The sequence below is a fragment of the Amblyraja radiata genome, chromosome 38, assembly GCF_010909765.2.
Source record: "Amblyraja radiata isolate CabotCenter1 chromosome 38, sAmbRad1.1.pri, whole genome shotgun sequence".
NCBI lineage: Eukaryota > Metazoa > Chordata > Chondrichthyes > Rajiformes > Rajidae > Amblyraja > Amblyraja radiata.
This window is the reverse complement of record NC_045993.1, coordinates 10,497,195-10,516,043: the sequence shown is the minus strand read 5'-3', so window position 1 is coordinate 10,516,043 and position 18,849 is coordinate 10,497,195. Positions and strand designations below refer to the sequence as shown.

At 49.2% G+C, this 18,849-nt stretch overlaps 1 protein-coding gene across 1 annotated transcript in view; it reads left to right on the top strand.

The window, feature by feature from the left end:
- The first annotated feature begins 6,064 nt into the window (after positions 1-6,064).
- LOC116966805 overlaps positions 6,065-18,849 on the top strand; it is a 31,988-nt gene continuing 19,203 nt past the window's right edge. Inside the window, exons 1-4 of the mRNA XM_033013144.1 lie at positions 6,065-6,281; positions 10,028-10,193; positions 15,035-15,206; positions 16,451-17,719. Coding sequence (XP_032869035.1) covers positions 6,112-6,281; positions 10,028-10,193; positions 15,035-15,206; positions 16,451-17,719 — 1,777 coding nt within the window. The 5' untranslated portion in view covers positions 6,065-6,111. The remainder of the gene's footprint in view (positions 6,282-10,027; positions 10,194-15,034; positions 15,207-16,450; positions 17,720-18,849) is intronic.

Sequence of the window (18,849 nt, the reverse complement as noted above, 5' to 3'; positions counted from 1 at the left end):
GACAAAACTCTGAACATTAATAGCCCATTATCTGTTATTTGCACTTTATCAGTTTATTTATTCATGTGTGTATATATTTATATAATGGTATATGGACACACTGATCTGTTCTGTAGTCAATGCCTACTATGTTCTGTTGTGCTGAAGCAAAGCAAGAATTTCATTGTCCTATCAGGGACACATGACAATAAACTCACTTGAATCTTGAACATCTTGGAGGATCTCCTCCGCAACCTCGACAGAGCTGCCCCATCGATCCCGGGGTGTGGGTTCCAGAACCGCACACACTACTCCAGCCGAGGTCCGACCAGTGTTTTATAAACCTGTACATGATCGATCACTGTGAAATATCTGGCCGCAAGGAACGAAAGCCAGATGCCATCATGAACGGTGACCTCAACGCAGATGAAAACATTCACATTCAGGAATGTGAGTTGATTCGACCAAATCATAAAACAATTGGGAAGGAATTCACATTGCTTCTTTCTGCTAATCATTCGAAAGATAAGGAACATTAACGAGATGGGCTAGGTCTCATTCTTTGCTCATGTTTACTGGTGCTAACCTGCTGAAGGGGGAGTCTTATGTTCTCACTCACCCGATGTTGCAACAGTCCTCAAATTGAGATAATCAAAGAGACCTTTGCATTTCTCTCAGCATATTTCTCATAACCCCCCCACCCCCAATCTGTTCCATGGCCAATAAAGTCATTTTAGTTTAGTTTAAGAAGGAACTGCAGATGCTGGAAAAATCGAAGGTAGATAAAAATGCTGGAGTAACTCAGCGGGTCAGGCAGCATCAATGGAGTGAAGGAAATAGGTGATGTTTAGTTTCGGGTCTGAAGTAGGGTCTCGACCCGAAACGTCACCAATACCTTCGCTCCATAGATGCTGCACCACCCGCTGAGTTTCTCCAGCATTTTTATCTACCTTTAGCTTAGTTTAGTTTAGTTTAGTTTAATTGGCTTGGCGTATGTGTAAATTGTCACTGCATAGGACAGTATAAGTGTGCGGGGATCGCTAATCGGCACGGACTCGGTGGGCCAAAGGTCCTGTTTCCGTGCTGTATCTCTAAACTAAACTGAATTAAGCCATTCGGTCCATCGAGTCCACTCCGCCATTCAATCATGGCTGATCTGTCTCTCCCTCTCAACCCCATTCTCCTGCCTTCTCCCCATAACCTCTGACACCCGTACTAATCAAGAATCTCTCAATCTCAGGCTTAAAAATCCATTGACGGCCTCTGTGTCTTCTGTGACAATGAATTCCACAGATTCACCACCCTTTGACTAAGGAAATTCCTCCTCATCTTTCTGAAGACATGTCTTTTTATTCTGAGACTGTGGCCTCTGGTCCTAGACTCTCCCACTGGTGGAAACATCCTCTCCACATCCACTCTATCCAGGCCTTTCACTGTTCGGTAAGTTCCTTCTGACACAGGTAGAATGAAAATCTTGCTTGCAGTGAGACACAGTGTGAGAGTATGCGTGAGTGTGCATGTGTGAGCATGATAGGTGATGAGTGTATGGATGTATGTGTGTCAGCGTGTTTATTTGGATGGTAGACACAAAAGGCTGGAGTAACTCACGGGGCAGGCAGCATCTCTGGAGAGAAGGAATGGCTGACGTTTCGGGTCAAGACCTTTTAAACTTAATTTGGATGTGTGCGTCTGCGTGTGTGTGAGTTTGTTTCTGAGTTTAATCTGGGGACATGCGTCAAGTCAAGTCAAGTCAAGTTTATTCGTCACATACACATACGAGATGTGCAGTGAAATGAAAAGTGGCAATGCTCGCGGACTTTGTGCAAAAAGACAAACAAACAAACAACCAAACAAACTACAAACAGAATGGAACAGATTCACATATTCTTTTACATATTAAATATTGTGGGCGGAAGGAAAAAGGGAAAAAAACAACAATTTAAAAAAAGCAGTAGAGTGGTTCAGTAAAAGTTAGTCCCTAGTGAGATAGGAGTTTACAGTCCTAATGGCCTCTGGGAAGAAACTCCTTCTCAACCTCTCCATTCTCACAGCATGGCAACGGAGGCGTTTGTCTGACCGTAGCAGCTGGAACAGTCCGTTGCAGGGGTGGAAGGGGTCTCCCATGATTTTATTGGCTCTGGAGTTGCACCTCCTGATGTATAGTTCCTGCAGGGGGGGGCGAGTGAAGTTCCCATAGTGCGTTCGGCCGAACGCACTACTCTCTGCAGAGCCTTCTTGTCCTGGGCAGAGCAATTCCCAAACCAGATTGTAATATTTCCGGACAAGATGCTTTCCACAGCCGCTGAGTAGAAGCGCTGGAGGATCCTCGGAGACACTCTGAATTTCCTCAATTGCCTGAGGTGGTAAAGGCGCTGCCTTGCCTTACTCACCAGTGCTGCAGCGTGTGCTAACAGTTGAGGACTGGAATCTGATGCCATATGGGAAGTGGCAGTAGATTGGCACAGTTACCAATAGAAGATGAATCTCCTGTTGAGAGATGAGGGGGAAAACCCTTCAGTGTGGATAGGACATGTCCTTCATCATCACCTTCAGCACCACTTTAGTTGTTAAATCTCTGCCACTTTGATCGTGGCCTCTACTGGCCCCTGTTGGTGAGTTCCTGCCTTACAGCCAGAACAGAAAGTACATCTGTAATTACCAAAGATCCTATAGCGGAGCTCTGCTATAAGATCTTTGGTAATTACTGCAGAGCAGAATCCCATTCCTTCTATCCAGAGTTGCTGCCTGTCCTGCTGAGTTACTCCAGCATTTAGCGTCTATCTTCCAGCACAATGGCTCAATAGTATTTTATTTGTCACGTGTACCAAGGTACAGTGAAATTCATTTTTAGATAGTTCAGTACTGTACAAGTATCACAGTATACAAGCACCTAGATAAGCATCACAGATAAACAGGTACTATCGCAACTCATAAGAAACATTCAGGCACATGGATAGGACAGGTTTAGGGGGATATGGGCCAAATGCAGGCTGGTTGGTTTAGTGTAGCTGGGACATGTTGGTCGGATTGGGCAAGTTTCCAATGAGACCAGTACACAGAGTCCACAGGGCTCAGTGTTGGGGCTGCTACTCTTCATTTGTATATTAATGATTTGGACGAGGGGATTGAAGGCTTTGTGGCCAAGTTTGCAGATCATACGAAAACAGGTGGAGGGGCAGGTGGTGTAGAGAAAGCAGGGGCTCTGCAGAAGGACTTGGACAGGCTGGGAGAGAGGGCAGAGAAGTGGCAGATGGAATTTAGTGCTGCAAAGTGTGGAGTCATGCATTTTGGTAGTGGGACTGAAGGAGTAGACTATTTTCTAAATGGGGAGAGAATCCAGAAATTGGAGGCAAAGGGAGTTGGGAGTACTGGTGCAGGATTCTCAAAAAGTTAATTTGCAAGTCGAATCGGTAGTAAGGAAGGCAAACATAATGCTAGCATTTATTTCAAGAGGGCTAGAGTACAAAAACACGGGTGCAATGCTGAGGCTCTATAAGGCACAGATCTGGCCGCATTTGGAGTATTGCGAGCAATTTTGGGCCCCACATTTGAGGAAGGATGTGCTGGCCCTGGAGAAGTTCCAGATGAGGTTTACAAGAATTGATCCCAGGAATGAGTGGGTTAACATATGATGAGCGTTAAACATTGTAATATCTGTAATATCAACTGTAATATCATTGCTGAGGTGACCCGTTGTCTTGTCAAAAACATTTCATTGTACCGTTGACCCTGTGTTAACCTACATATGACAAATAAAACTGAACTGAACAGCACTGGGCCTGTAATTGCCGGAGTTTATAATGATGAGGGGGGAACCTCATTGAAGCTTACCGAATAGTAAAAGGCTTGGATAGAGTAAATGTGGAGATGATGTGTCCACTGATCGTAATTCATTTATTAGCCAAGTATGTTTTGCAAGATACAAGGAATTTGATTTTGCCATAGTTATACCAAAAAAAAAGCAACAAGCCACACAACTACATAAAAATTAACATAAACATCCACCACAGCGGCTCCACCACATTCCCCACTGTGATGGAAGGCAATAAAGTCTTATCTTCTTTCCTCCTTTTCTCCCACGGTCGGGGCGATCGAAGCTCTCTCGTCGGGACGGTCGAAGCTCCCGTGGCTTGGAGCTCCCGAAGTCAGTCCCTAACCAGGGGCCGCGAGCTCCACGGTGTTAAGTCCGCAGGCTCCCGCGGTTGGAGCTCCCGAGGTCGATCCCCAGCAAAGGGACCGCCAGCTCCATGATGTTAGGCCGCCGCGCGGATGGAGATACGATACGAAAAAAAGTCGCATCTCCGTCGAGGAAAGAGATTTTAAAAAATTCCCCAACCCCACATAATACAAAACTAAAGATAACTACCCCAGGTGAGCTGTTACCTGTCCCATGAGCTGATGATGCCTATCTCCATGTGAGCTGTTACCTGCCCCATGAGCTGATGCCTGTCCCCAGGTGAGCTGTTACCTGTCCCATGAGCTGATGATGCCTGTCTCCAGGTGAGCTGCTACCTGCCCCATGAGCTGATGATGCCTGTCTCCATGTGAGCTGTTACCTGCCCCATGAGCTGATGATGCCTGTCTCCATGTGAGCTGTTACCTGCCCCATGAGCTGATGATGCCTATCTCCATGTGAGCTGTTACCTGCCCCATGAGCTGATGATGCCTATCTCCAGGTGAGCTGTAACCTGCCCCATGAGCTGATGATGCCTATCTCCAGGTGAGCTGTTACCTGCCCCATGAGCTGATGATGCCTATCTCCCATTCTGTATATTCTCCACCTTCTGTCCAACTATGGGTTAAACTATTAGTTTGTTTATAATTGTCATTTATTTCATTTATCAATTTGTATACTGTAATATCTATCTATCTATGAGGATTGTGCGCATGTTTGTGCTAGCAAAGCAGTCTACCTATCCGTCTCGCACTTTGTAAATATTTAATCTGTTGCCTTTATCTAAGCTGACATCTTGTAAAAGGAAATCCAAATTTGTTCAACGCTTTAAATAGAAGTTTAAATGGAATCCTGTTCCAATATCTGTGTGTGGTGCTTTATGCAGAGCTAGTCCAAAATGTATGCAGAATTAAAACGTGACAGCGATGTTCGTTTATGGTACGTATACTGAACTTTTTTTTGCTTCACTTGAAGGACGCAGGAATATAAAGGATATAGGTCACTGTATTTAGTTCAATGAGTTCTAATGATTAGCAAACACTAGAAGTTTGGGACGACAGATGGCACAATGGGCTAAGTGTTCGGCTGGCAACCGGAAGGTAGCCGGTTCGAATCCCGCTTGGAGTGCATACTGTCGTTGTGTCCTTGGGCAAGACACTTCACCCACCTTTGCCTGTGTGTGAATGTGTGTGAGTGATTGGTGGTGGTCGGAGGGGCCGTAGGCGCAGATTGGCAGCCACGCTTCCGTCAGTCTGCCCCAGGGCAGCTGTGGCTACAGAAGTAGCTTACCACCACCGAGTGTGACTGAGGAGTGTATGAATAATGCGATGTAAAGCGCCTTGAGTATTAGAAAGGCGCTATATAAATCCCATCCATTATTATTATTATTATCTCCATGTGAGCTGTTACCTGCCCCATGAGCTGATGATGCCTATCTCCATGTGAGCTGCTACCTGCCCCATGAGCATGATGATGCCTATCTCCAGGTGAGCTGCTACCTGCCCCATGAGCATGTGATGCCTGTCCCCAGGTGAGCTGCTACCTGCCCCATGAGCTGATGATGCCTGTCTCCAGGTGAGCTGTTACCTGCCCCATGAGCTGATGATGCCTGTCTCCATGTGAGCTGTTACCTGCCCCATGAGCTGATGATGCCTGTCTCCAGGTGAGCTGCTACCTGCCCCATGAGCTGATGATGCCTGTCTCCAGGTGAGCTGTTACCTGCCCCATGAGCTGATGATGCCTGTCTCCATGTGAGCTGCTACCTGCCCCATGAGCTGATGATGCCTGTCTCCAGGTGAGCTGCTACCTGCCCCATGAGCATGTGATGCCTGTCCCCAGGTGAGCGGCTACCTGCCCCATGAGCATGTGATGCCTGTCTCCAGGTGAGCTGCTACCTGCCCCATGAGCATGTGATGCCTGTCTCCAGGTGAGCTGCTACCTGCCCCGTGACAGATCTGATGCAGCAGAGGACAACTAACTCCCTGGAGGCTGGAAGTGACGGCGGCGGGGGCGGGGGCGGGACATCCGTCGCCCTGAGTCTGACAGGAGGAACCCGGAGCGGGAGAGCAGCGAGTGGCGGGGAAGGGCTAGGGCCAGGCCGGGGCGCTCGGGCCTGTGCGGCCTACAGGTGAGAGCAGCGGCCGGAGCCCGTCTCCAGGGCAACGGGGGGGGGGGGGGGGGGGGGGGGGGGGGGGTAGGGGGCTGTGTTCCCTTTGGGTGGGATGGAGAGAATACCCCCCCCCCACACCCAAAATGGGGAGAGAAAGCCCCTCAGGGTGGGGGTGGAAAAGAGGAAGGAGGGAAGGAAGGAGGAAGGAAAGGAGGAAGGAGGTAAGGAGGTAAGGAAGGAATGAAGGAAGGAAGGAGAGAAGGAAGGAGGGAGGGAAGGAAGGAGGGAAGGAAGGGAGAGAAGGAGGGAGGGAAGGAGGTAAGGAAGGAGGGAGAGAAGGAGGTAAGGAAGGAAGGAGGTAAGGAAGGAAGGAAGGAGGGAGAGAAGGAAGGAAGGAGGGAAGGAAGGAGGGAGAGAAAGAGGTAAGGGAGGGAGAGAAGGAGGCAAGGAAGGAAGGAAGGAGGGAGGGAAGGAAGGAAGGAAGGAGGTAAGGAAGGAAGGAAGGAGGGAGGGAAGGAAGGAGGGAAGGGAGAAGGAGGTAAGGAAGGAGGGAGGGAGGGAGGGAAGTAGGTAAGGAAGGAGGGAGGTAAGGAAGGAGGTAAGGAAGGAAGGAGGGAGGGAAGGAACGAAAGAAAGAAGGGAATACACATGTTTTTTTGAGTATGTGTGCATGTGTATATTTACACATTGGACTTTTCCCTCTCTCGTTTATCATATTATTTATTATGATTACATATTCTGTTCTGCAGCAAGTGAGAATTTCATTGTTCTATCTGGGATATATGACAATAAGACACTCTTGACTCTTGGATGAGATGGAGGGAGTGCCCCACGTAGACGGGGGTGTAGATGTAGAGGGTGAGGGAGCATCCTTCTTGGATGTGTAGGAAAGAACTGCAGATGGTGGTTTAAATCAAAGGCACAAAATGCTTCTTGGATGGTTTTGGGGGGGGGGGGGGGAAGAAAGGGGGGGAGGGAGAGCCCCCCTTTTGGGTGAGGAGGGGTTGAGAGAAGCTTGGATGGTAGGGGGGAAGAGTCCTTCAGATGGAAGGAGGAAGCGAGACGCTCTTGGATGGTGGGGTGGGGGGGGGAGGGAGCCCATGTTGGATGGGGTGGGAAATATCCTTTTGGATGGGGAGCAAATGGGGGGCTGGAGAGATCGGCCACAGAAGTCCCGATGAGGTAGAGATCGGCCGCCTCACCCAGCCTGGGTGCCACATTTTCAGTGGGGGACTTCCGGGGTGGGGGGAGGATTCAAGTGCGCTCTCGTAATTCTATCCGGATTAAGGGAGGTGGCGGACCACCAGTTGCTGGAAAATCATTGGTAGTAAATCCCGATCACAGGGGATAAGGTAGGTGCAATGTAGGTGTCAGAAATGCTCGGCAAGTTAGGCAGCGTCCGGGGGAAGAGAACCAGAGCTAAGATTCCAGGTCGAAGACTCATCGGCCCAGAGCACTGCCACAAGTGTGAGGCTGGAGGAGGTTATCGTGAACGAGATGGAGAGATTGAGGAGCAGAGTTACACAGTTGACACAGGAGATCTGGAGGCAGGTTGCAATATTATGAAAGATTGTGAAATTTGCCTGTTGACATAGGTCCATAAATGGGAGTAGGAATTGGGGTGGGGTGGAATGGGACAGCAAGGCTTTGGGGATGCTCGGGTACACGGGACTAAATACGGGCAACTTATTGCGACCCAATATCCTGACCCCAAAGGTTTTAAAGGAAGTGGTTGCAGACGGTCGATTTTTTTCAAATTTTAAGTAATCTGAAGAAGGGTCTCGACCCGAAATGTTGCCTGTTTCCTTCGCTCCATAGATGCTGCCTCACCGGCTGAGTTTCTTCAGCATTTTTGACTACCTTCGATCTACACTCCCCTGCTTTTTCCCCCCTTCCTGCCCCCATCCTCCACCCTAGTCGTTTAACCGGAGCGACACAGTGACGGAGCGATAGACTTGCTGTCTTATGCACAAAAGTGCAGTTCCCGGAGGTTTTTGTCAGTCTCCCTACCTGCTTCCACTACCTGCAACCTCCGGCAACCACCTGCAACCTCCGGGAACCGCACGGAAACCTTGGGTGGGGCGCAAAGTCTCCAGAGGTTTCCGTTCAGGTTTCCTAAGTGGGACAGGGGCTTAAGTTAGTTAGGTTGCTTTTCTCATCTATTCTCTCCCCCTTACTTTAAAATGGTGAACTCACGCTGCCTCGGCAAGGCCAGCAGCATAAATCAAGGATGAGTCGCACCCCGGGCACTCCCTCTTCTCCCCTCTCCCATCGGGCAAAAGGTACAGAAGTGTGAAAACGCACACCTCCAGATTCAGGGACAGTTTCTTCCCAGCTGTTATCAGAGATGCTGCCTGACCCGCTGAGTTACTCCAGCATTTTGTGTCTATCTTTGGTATAAACCGGCATCTGCAGCAGTTCTTTGTTTCTACCTGTTGGTTGAACTTTATCCAAAATTTCTAAACTCTGAGAGGGAACCTTAAAATTGGAAAACAGCCAAGGCGACACCCTTATTAGGTTTCAGCCCGAAATGTTGCCTATTTCCTTCGCTCCATAGATGCTGCCTCACCCGCTCAGTTTCTCCAGCATTTTTGTCTACCCTTATTCAAAAAGCAGGTAGACAGTGGGTGGAGAACTTTAGAAACATAGAAAATAGGGGCAGGAGGAGGCCATTCGGCCCTTCGAGCCAGCACCGCCATTCATTGTGATCATGGCTGATCGTCACCAATCAATAACCCGTGCCTGCCTTCTCCCCATATCCCTTGATCCCACTAGGCCCTAGAGCTCTATCTAACTAGGCCGGTTAGTTTAGTGTCTATTGCTGACAATATGCCCAAATCAGAGGAAATTACTAATCATTTAGAAAAAACTGAATATGACTGAAAAACTAGTCAATGTGGTTTGATTAATGTTCAGTCGTGTGTGACTAATTCGCTCCAATTCTTGTAGCAACAAGGAACTGCAGATGCTGGTTTACCAAGGAAAGACGCAAAATGCTGGAGTAACTCAGGCAGCATCTCTGGAGAAAACAGATAGGTGACCTTTTTAGGTTGGGTTGAAGAATAAGGGGTAAGCCATTTAGAACTGAGATGAGGGAACACTTTTTCACACAGAGAGTTGTGAGTCTGTGGAATTCTCTGCCTCAGAGGGCGGTGGAGGCAGGTTCTCTGGATACTTTCAAAATGGAGCTAGATAGGGCTCTTAAAGATAGCGGAGTCAGGGATATGGGGAGAAGGCAGGAACGGGGTACTGATTGGGTATGATCAGCCATGATCACATTGAATGGCGGTTCTGGCTCGAAGGGCCGAATGGCCTAATCCTGCGCCTATTGTCTATTGACCTTTCGTCAGACTGAGTCTGACTCGGTCTGAAGAAGGGTCCTGACCTGAAATGTCATTTAGCCATTTTCCCCAGAGATGCTGCCTGACCCGCTGAGTTACTCCAGCATTTTGTGCCTGTGTTTGGTATAAACCAGCATCTGCAGTTCATTTTTATTGCATTATTTCACTTTGTAGTTATTGTTCCTCAGTTTCCTTTGCCCTGCGGATATGGGGCGAATCCAGGCAAATGGGACTGGTCCAAAATGCCAACCTGGTCAGCATGGACAGGTTGGGCCGAAGGGCCTGATCCCATTATCTAAAGCTCCATGACTCGATCGTCATCTATACTGGTACCTTTACCCCGGCCTGCTCTGCGCTCTCGGTCCCCCATGTTCTTCCTATCTCCCGGCCTTCCCTCGTTTATTCTCACCTTCTTCCCATCAGGATGGGTTCTCAGAAGCCGTTGCTGTGTCCGTGGCTCATCAAGCAAGTCGACAGCTGTCAGTACCCTGGCCTCCACTGGGTGAACGAAGGGAAACAACAGTTCAGGATCCCCTGGAAGCATTGCTTGAGACAGAACATTTCTGCTGACGATACCAAGATATTTGAGGTAATGCTAAAACAGTGCTGGCCACAGTCAGCAGATTGGGCCGCATCTGTGGAGAATCAAACAATTAATGATTCAAGTCAATAACCTTTCATCAGAATGAAACTAAATTGAAAATATAACATTTTATATGTGAGGCAAGGGCGAAGGGAACAAATACATGGACCTGAAACATTATCTCTGCTTCTCTCTCCATAGATGCTGTCTGACATACAGGCACCTCAGGTTTTACACATACATGATTTACGCGTATTTAGAATAACAGAATAAGCTTGTTTAATTGCCAATATCTGTCTGATAATTGTCTAATTCTTTCTTCTTCTTAAGCCCTTTGCTCCTCTAGGGAGCAAATGACAAATTGACAAATGTCCTCCACCACACTCGGTTGTTGGCAGTTCTTTCGAGATCTCCCCAGTTGAGCCCACTCTCAGACATTTCTGTCTGGACATCTCTTCTCCAGCTGTTCCTGGGGCGACCTCCTTTTCTTTGGGGGTTCCATTTCACGGCTTGCCGGGTGATGTTTGTGGCAGGTTTCCTGAGGGTGTGTCCAATCCAACTCCATTTTCTCCTTCTAATTTGTAAGTCAATGGGCTCCTGGCTAGTTCGTGTTCTTTTCCACAGGTCCACATTGCTTACTTTGTCTCTCCCCCAGATGTTAAGTATTCTCCTAAGGCAGGTGTTAGTGAATGTTTGCAACCTGTTTGTAGTGTGTTTTGTTGTATTCCATGTCTCTGATCCATACAGCATCACCCGTTTCTCATTTGAGTTAAAGATGCGTATTTTGGTGTTGATTGAGATGTGTTTTGAGCTCCAGATCTTCTTGAGCATGTTAAACACCACCCTAGCCTTATTGATTCTACTTTTTATCTCTGCCTCTGCCCCTCCGGTGATGTCCACAACACTGCCTAGGTATGTGAATGTTTCGACCTCCCCTAGAGCAGTGCTGTGCATAAGGATAGGGTTGCTGGTTTTGGAGTGGATCCTCATCACCTGCGTCTTTGCTGTATTGGGTGAAAGACCAAGTTTTGGTGCAGCTTGTGAGAGTCTGTCCGCCTTCTCCTGCATTTGTATCTGTGTGTGTGAGTGGAGAGAGCTATGTCGTCTGCAAAGTCAAGATCATCTAGCTGCTCCCACATTGTCCACTGAATTCCATTTCATAGAAACATAGAAACATTGAAAATAGTTGCAGGAGGAGGCCATTCGGCCCTTCGAGCCAACAACGCCATTCATTGTGATCATGGCAGATCGTCCCCAAGCAATAACCTGTGCCTGCCTTCACCCCATATCCCTTGATTCCACTATCCCCTAGAGCTCTATCTAACTCTCTCTTAAATCCATCCAGTGATTTGGCCTCCACTGTCCTCTGTGGCAGGGAATTCCACAAATTCACAACTCTCTGGGTGAAAAAGCTTTTTCTCACCTCAGTCTTAAATGGCCTGCCCTTTATTCTAAGACTGTGGCCCCTGGTTCTGGACTCGCCCAACATTGGGAACATTTTTTCCTGCATCTAGCTTGTCCAGTCCTTTTATAATTTTATATGTTTCTATAAGATACCCCCTCATCCTTCTAAACTCTTTTCCCTTCAGGTGTTTCCATCATGATCCAGTCAATTGGGGGTAGACAAAAGTGCTGGAGAAACTCAGCGGGTGCAGCAGCATCTATGGAGCGAAGGAAAGAGTCTGAAGAAGGGTTTCGGGCCGAAACGTTGCCTATTTCCTTCGCTCCATAGATGCTGCTGCACCCGCTGAGACCTTTGTCTACCTTCGATTTTCCAGCATCTGCAGTTCCTTCTTAAACATGATCCAGCCAATTGCCAGGAGGAACAGGAATGGTGACATTAGACATTGTCTAATAGTATACTTGTCTAATAGCGGTTAAATTTAGGCACTCCTATTTTCGGAATAACGCGCTTAGATTTATGCTTGTCAAACTTGCACCTCAGCTTTCAAAGTTAGCTTGTTAGTTCTGCTTTTTGTAACGGAAAGAAAACTCAAATGATTTCCTGCACCTAATACGTTACATGTTAAGGAAGGAACTGCAAATGCAGGTTTAAACCTTAGATAGACACAAAATGCTGGAGTATCTCAGTGGTTCAGACAGGGTCTCGACCCAAAACATCACCCATTCCTTCTCTCCAGAGATGCTGCCTGTCCCGCTGAGTTACTCCAGCTTTTTGTATCTATCTTAGGTTACATGTTTAAAGGTATTTGCCATTAGAATATATTTTTCCGATTTACTTTAGACTTTAGAGGTACAGCGTGGAAACAGGCCCTTTGGCCCACCGAGTCCGCGCCGACCAGCGATCACCCCGTACATTAGCACCATCCGACACACTAGGGACAATTTACAATCTTACCGATGCTGATTGACCCACAAACCTGTACGTCTGTGGAATGTGGGAGGAAACCAGGGCACCCGGAGAAAACCCACACGGTCACAGGGAGAACTCCGTATAAACTCCATACAGACAGCACCCGTTGTCGGGATCAAACCTGGGTCTCTGGCGCTGTAAGACAGCTGCTCCACCCGCTGCGCCACCGTGCTGCCCCCGGTGCAATTATGGTGCAAGAGCGGACAATCTTCTCCATTTTATGCTTTGAGGGCTAGCATCGGGCATTTCAGGTAAAGCATCCAAATGGTTCTTTATTGCCACATGGGCCTGTCCCACTTAGGGGATTTTTTAGGCAACTACAGGTGACTAATTTGTCGCCACATGTTCGCCGGGCGTAGTCTCCTCGGTCGCGCAAAGAGTCAAAGTAGCGTCTTTCTGGTCGCCGCTAAATTTTCAACACGTGGAAATTTTTTTGGCGACAGTGGGTTTGACGCCAATGAGCGTAGCTTGACTTCTCCTGACGTAGGTGCTGTCGTAGGTTGTCGCCAGGATGACGTAGGGTGTCGCTGGTTTTTCGGCGACCTGCTACGACTATGACAGTCGCCGGCAGTTGCCTAAAAAATCACCAAGTGGGACATCCCGATTATGCACTGCACAGTAAAAATTCTTTTTGTGCAGCTCACACATGCACAGTCGCAGGTTAGATCGCATGGGATCCAAGGAGAGATAGCTGAATGGATAGAAAATTGGTGAAGGTGGAAGGTTGCTTCTCGGACTGGAGGCCTGCGACTAGTGGTGTGCCTCATGGGCAGGACCTACACAGTAAATGGTAGGCCTCTGGGTAGTGTTATCGAGCAGAGGGATCTAGGAGTACATGTGCATGGTCCCTTGAAGGTGGAGCCGCAGCTAGATAAGACTTTTGGCACATTGGCCTTCATCAGTCAGAGTATTGAGTGTAGAAGTTAGGAGGTCATGTTACAGTTGTATAAGACATTGATGAGTGCATTTAGAGTATTGTGTTCAGTTCTGGGCACCATGTTATAGGAAAGATGTCAAGCAGGAAAGGGTACAGAGAAGATTTTTGAAGATGTCGCCAGGACTAGAGGGTGTGAGCTATAGGGAGAGGTTGGGTAGGCTGGGTCTCTATACCCTGGAGCACAGGAGGATGAGGGGTGATCTTATAGAGGTATACAAAATCATGAGGGGAATAGATTGGGTAAACGCACAGAGTCTCTTGCCCAGAGTAGGGGAATCGAGGACCAGAGGACATAGGTTTAAGGTGACGGGGAATAGATTTAATAGGAATCTGAGGGGTAACTTTTTCACACAAAGGATGTTGGGCGTATGGAACAAGCTGACAGGGGAGGCAGTTGAGGCTGGGACTATCCCAACGTTTAAGAAGCAGTTAGACAGGTACATGGATAGGACAGGTTTGGAGGGATATGGACCAAATGCAGGCAGGTGGGACTAGTGTAGCTGGGACACGTTGGCTGGAGAGGGCAAGTTGGACCGAAGGGCCTGTTTCCACACTGTATCACTCTGACCGTACTAAGTATTTTCAGCAGGTAGACAAAAGTGCTGGAGAAACTCAGCGGGTGCAGCAACATCTATGGAGCGAAGGAAATAGACAACGTTTCGGGCTGATACCCTTCTTCAGACTTCAGATCAGTTGCCTGATAACAGCTGGGTAGAAACTGTCCCTGAATCTGGAGGTGTGCGTTTTCACACTTCTGCACCTCTTGCCTGATGGGAGAGGGGAGAAGAGGGAGTGACCGGGGTGCGACTCGTCCTTGATTATGCTGCTGGCCTTGCCGAGGCAGCGCGAGTTCACCAATTTAAGGAAAGGGAGAGAGAATAGATAAGAAAAGCAACCTAACTAACTTATGAAAAAGACACAAAGTGCTGAAGTAACTCAGCGGGTGAAACTGGTCCTTGATTATGCTGCTGCCGGCCGGTTGGGAAGTAATGTTAAATCCCTCCATCTTCAGGAAAGCGCAATGCAGTGTTGTGGTGGTATGCACAATAGACAATAGAATAGAAATAGAAATAATTTTATTGCCACACAACCAAGGTCGGTGGTATTTGGGTTGCCAGCAGCGGTACAATAATAAAGAACACAACCACATTAAAATTTTACACAAACATCCACCACAGCATTCATCACTGTGGTGGAAGGCACAGAGCTTGGCCAGTCCTCCTCCATTTTCCCCCGTGGTCGGGACCTCCACCCTCCACAGCCGTTGCTGCGGGCGTCCAGATGGTAAGGGACAAAGTCAAAGTCAAGGTGAGTCCAGGATCGGCTCTTCCCAACCAGAGACCGCGGCTTCAGGCTGGTGTAGGCTGCAGTAGGAGCCGGAGTAGGCCATTTGGCCCTTTGAGCCAGCACTGCCATTCAATGTGATCATGGCTGATCATCCTCAATCAGTACCCCGTTCCTGCCTTGCCCCCCATAGTCTTTGTCTGTATTTACGACGAGGGGGATAAGGATTAACACACTTTGTCCGCTCCGCAGGCTTGGGCAACAGCAAGTGGCCGCTACAAACCGGGAATCGATGTTCCAAACCCTCCCGTGTGGAAGAGAAACTTTCGAAGTGCCTTAGCACGGAAGAAGCATTTCCGCAGAGTACGCGACAACAGGAGCGACCCCCATGACCCACACTTGGTCTACGAGATCCAAAGCACCGGTGAGTAACTTCATACTCAACCTTCTTCTTGAAGACTTGAATTTCTGTAGCACCTTCCACATCCCTGTCATGATATCCCAAGGTGCTCATCAGTATTTATTTCAAAGCCCTCTTGCAACGTGGCAAGTGGGCAGCCACACAGGAGCGCCTCAAGTCCCCCAGAGGAATCAGTGTTGTAATAGTCAGGTAATCTGCCTTTAAGTACAATTCCGCCACCGATATTCCGGGACCTGGTGGTCCGGCCCCCCCTTTAATCAGGACAAAATTCTTCAGGGTCTGAAGAAGGGTCTCGTTCCGAAACGTCACCTATTCCTTCGCTCCGTCGATGCTGGTTCACCCGCTTAGTTTCTCCAGCATTTTTGTCTACCTTCGATTTTTCCAGCATCTGCAGTTCTTTCTTAAAGATAGTTCCAAGGTCTCCAATGCGGTAGATTGGAGGCCAAGCCCACACTGTCAATGGACGGAGGTTGGTTTGCGTGAAGGTCTGGGCTGCTGCGTCCACAACTCTGCAATTTTCTTGCAGTCTCGGATGGAGCTTGTTCCCAAAGCAGGCTGCGATGCATCTGTAGAAGTCGGTGAGAGTTGTTGGGGATATGCCAAACTTTCGAACCCACTGCGGAGGTAAAAGCGTCGCCGTGCTTTGTCGGTGTGTGGCCGGTCCGGAGCGAGTCGCTGCCGATGTTTATTCCCGGCGACTTGAGTTGCGGTGATATCTGTAGATATTTCGACACTTTGAGCTGCACCTCAAATGTACCTCCTTTCAGCTTCTTACTCTCCGAACTACTTGCACCCCTCCTGTTGATGTGCACTGACGCACACATCCGGCAATCACACGCGCGCACACACATACACACACACACACACACATACACACACAGCAATCACACAAACACACACACTATGGCTCCCATGATCAGACATAGTCAAACTGACACGAGCACAGATCACGTGGAGAACTCTTGCATTGGCGCCCTCCTTAAAAAAAGACCTTCCCCTTTGTCTTGCGGACAAAGTCTTCCAGCGAACGCTGGCCGGCACGGTCAGAGGAGCGGAGCCTGACGTGGGTAGGAGGAACAGATCCATCCCCTGGCTCCCAATCCCCGAGCCTCAACTACCACAGAGGAAATCAAATCCTGCTGGTCTTTCTCTCATCTCCCGGGTGGAATCATTTCCCACCCAAGGATGTGCGCTCTTGGCTACTCTCCTTTCACGCAAAGTAGCCAAGCTTTTTTTTCTCTTTGCAGACTATCCCGAGGGGAATTCGCCGACATCCTCAACTGACCGGATACTGAAGCCGGGGGAAGATGAGGAGGAGGAGGAGGTGTCTGAGGAAGATATGGAAGGGGTCTGCGCGGGATGCCGCCCCTCCCCGCGCAGCGCCTCCATCACCGCCATTGTGAAGGTGGAGGAAACGCCGTTGGAGGAACCCGTGAAGCCAGGCGCCAGCGGGCTGCGGGGTGAAATGGAGCCCGTCGCGCAGGCTGCCTGGAGGGAGAGTCCGCACAGTAGCACGGCGGCGGAGGATTCGAGGGAGGGCAGCGACAGGGAAATGTTCAAGAGGAGGCTGGTGCAGATGCAGGGCCAGATGCTGGGCTCGCTGTCCAACCTGTCGGTCGGGGTGTGCGAGATGGGTAGGAGCTTGGAGGCGTCCGTCTCCAACCTGGCACAGGAGATCCTGTCGGGCCAGGGCAACATCAGCTCCAGCATGGAGGCGATGCGGAGCTCGGTGTCAGCGGGCAACGAGTCCGTAGCACTGCAGCGGCTGATGGACCGTGTGTCCACCTCCCTGGAGACTCAGGAGGAGGCCATTCGGGGCCTGCGCGGCTGCGTGGAGATACAGGGGGGTCCCGGCAGAGCTCTGCTGGCCGTCAGCCGGGAGCGGGCGCTTCTGGCCCGCGAGCAGCGGGACGCTGCAAGGGAGCATGCGGCAGTCATGCAGGAGCAGCGGGACGCTGCTAGGGAGCAGGCGGCAGTCGTGCAGGAGCAGCGGGACGCTGCAAGGGAGCAGGCGGCAGTCATGCAGGAGCAGCGGGACGCTGCAAGGGAGCAGGCGGCAGTCGTGCAGGGGCAGCGGGACGCTGCAAGGGAGCAGGCGGCAGTCCTGCAGGAGCAGCGGGACGCTGCAAGGGAGCAGGCGGCAGTCATGCAGGAGCAGCGGGACGCCTCGCGGGAGGGGGCGTTGCTGCAGCGGGAGCATGCGGCTCAGGCCCGCGAGCAGCGGGATGCCGCAAGAGAGCATGCGGTGCTTATGCAGGAGCAGAGGGGCGCTGCAAGGGAGCAGGCGGCAGTCGTGCAGCAGCAGCGGGACGCGGCAAGGGAGCAGGCGGCGCTCATGCAGGGGCAGCGGGACGCCGCGCGGGAGCAACTCGCAGCACAGTCGGGGCGGCGGAAGCGACAGCCCGCGCAGGAAAGACTCCGCCGCGCCGCCCTCCGACCCCGCCTCTCGTCCTCCCGGGCAAAGCCCCCGGCCTGCCTGGCCGCAGCCGATGGCAACAAGCTGGAACTGCGGCTGTGAGGGCCCACCGAGGGAGCGGCGCCACAATTGGGAGTCTCGGCCCCAGTGAGCTCACTGGGATACAATGGTAGAGCAGAACCCAACTGCAAGCCATTGATGAGGAGGACCAGCAGTCTATTAGCTCTTCACGTCAATGTTATATCTGGACTCATATTATGTGACGGTTAAACACCTCTGTTCAAACCCATCAGATGGTGTGTGTGTGTGTGTGTGTGTGTGTGTGTGCAGGAAGGAACTGCAGATGCTGGCTTAAACCCAAGATAGACACAAAAAGCTGGAGTAACTCAGCTGGACGGGCAGCATCTCTGAAGAAAAATAATAGGAGACGTTTTGGGTCGAGACCCTGATGGTAGTTGTCAAGGCTATGGTATAATGGGTTTATCAAACTCATGAACTGGGGCCGACAGCATTGTGTAGCAATGTTACAAAATTTTGAGATTTAAAAAATCAAGTCTGCAATTTATCCCATCAGATAAAGCATAAAAAGAAGTTTAATTTGACACCTAATTCACTTTCATATCTTCAGTATTAAAAACGTTATGGCCATTTTCATACTCTGAAATCAGCATCTTGTTCCCTATTGATTTTCCATTGACTTAACTCAAAAGCTGTGATCAAGGACAGTCAAAAGCCTATAACTTTCTTAAAAATTAAGCGAACTGAATGAAATTTTCAGTTATTGTAGCTTGAAGCATTCTGAAACAAATCTTACTTGGATGACCTGAAATTAAAGCATATAATTAGTTAGTTACCTAATTGTAGCTAATTCCAAAATTCAATTACTAGATCTAAACATCTATCCATTTCTTAAGAAAAGGTTAACATTTTAAAATAGCTTAAGTGTCCAAATAACATTCACACAAGAATTCACAATATAACATGATTTTTAAATCTCATTGTCAAGCCAAATGGAAGGAATTTAGTGATTAATTCCCGTAAATTAATGGCCATTTAAATCATCTTGCGAGTTGGTTGTTGTGGAACACGATCGATTGGAACGTTGCGGTTGCGGTGAATTTAAACCCCATATCGGCAGGAAAAACACTGCCGGTTCGTATATTTACAAGATCACATTTTCGCCGATGAAATTTTGATCCTAAGAAGCAAGATTATATGTAAAATAAACGA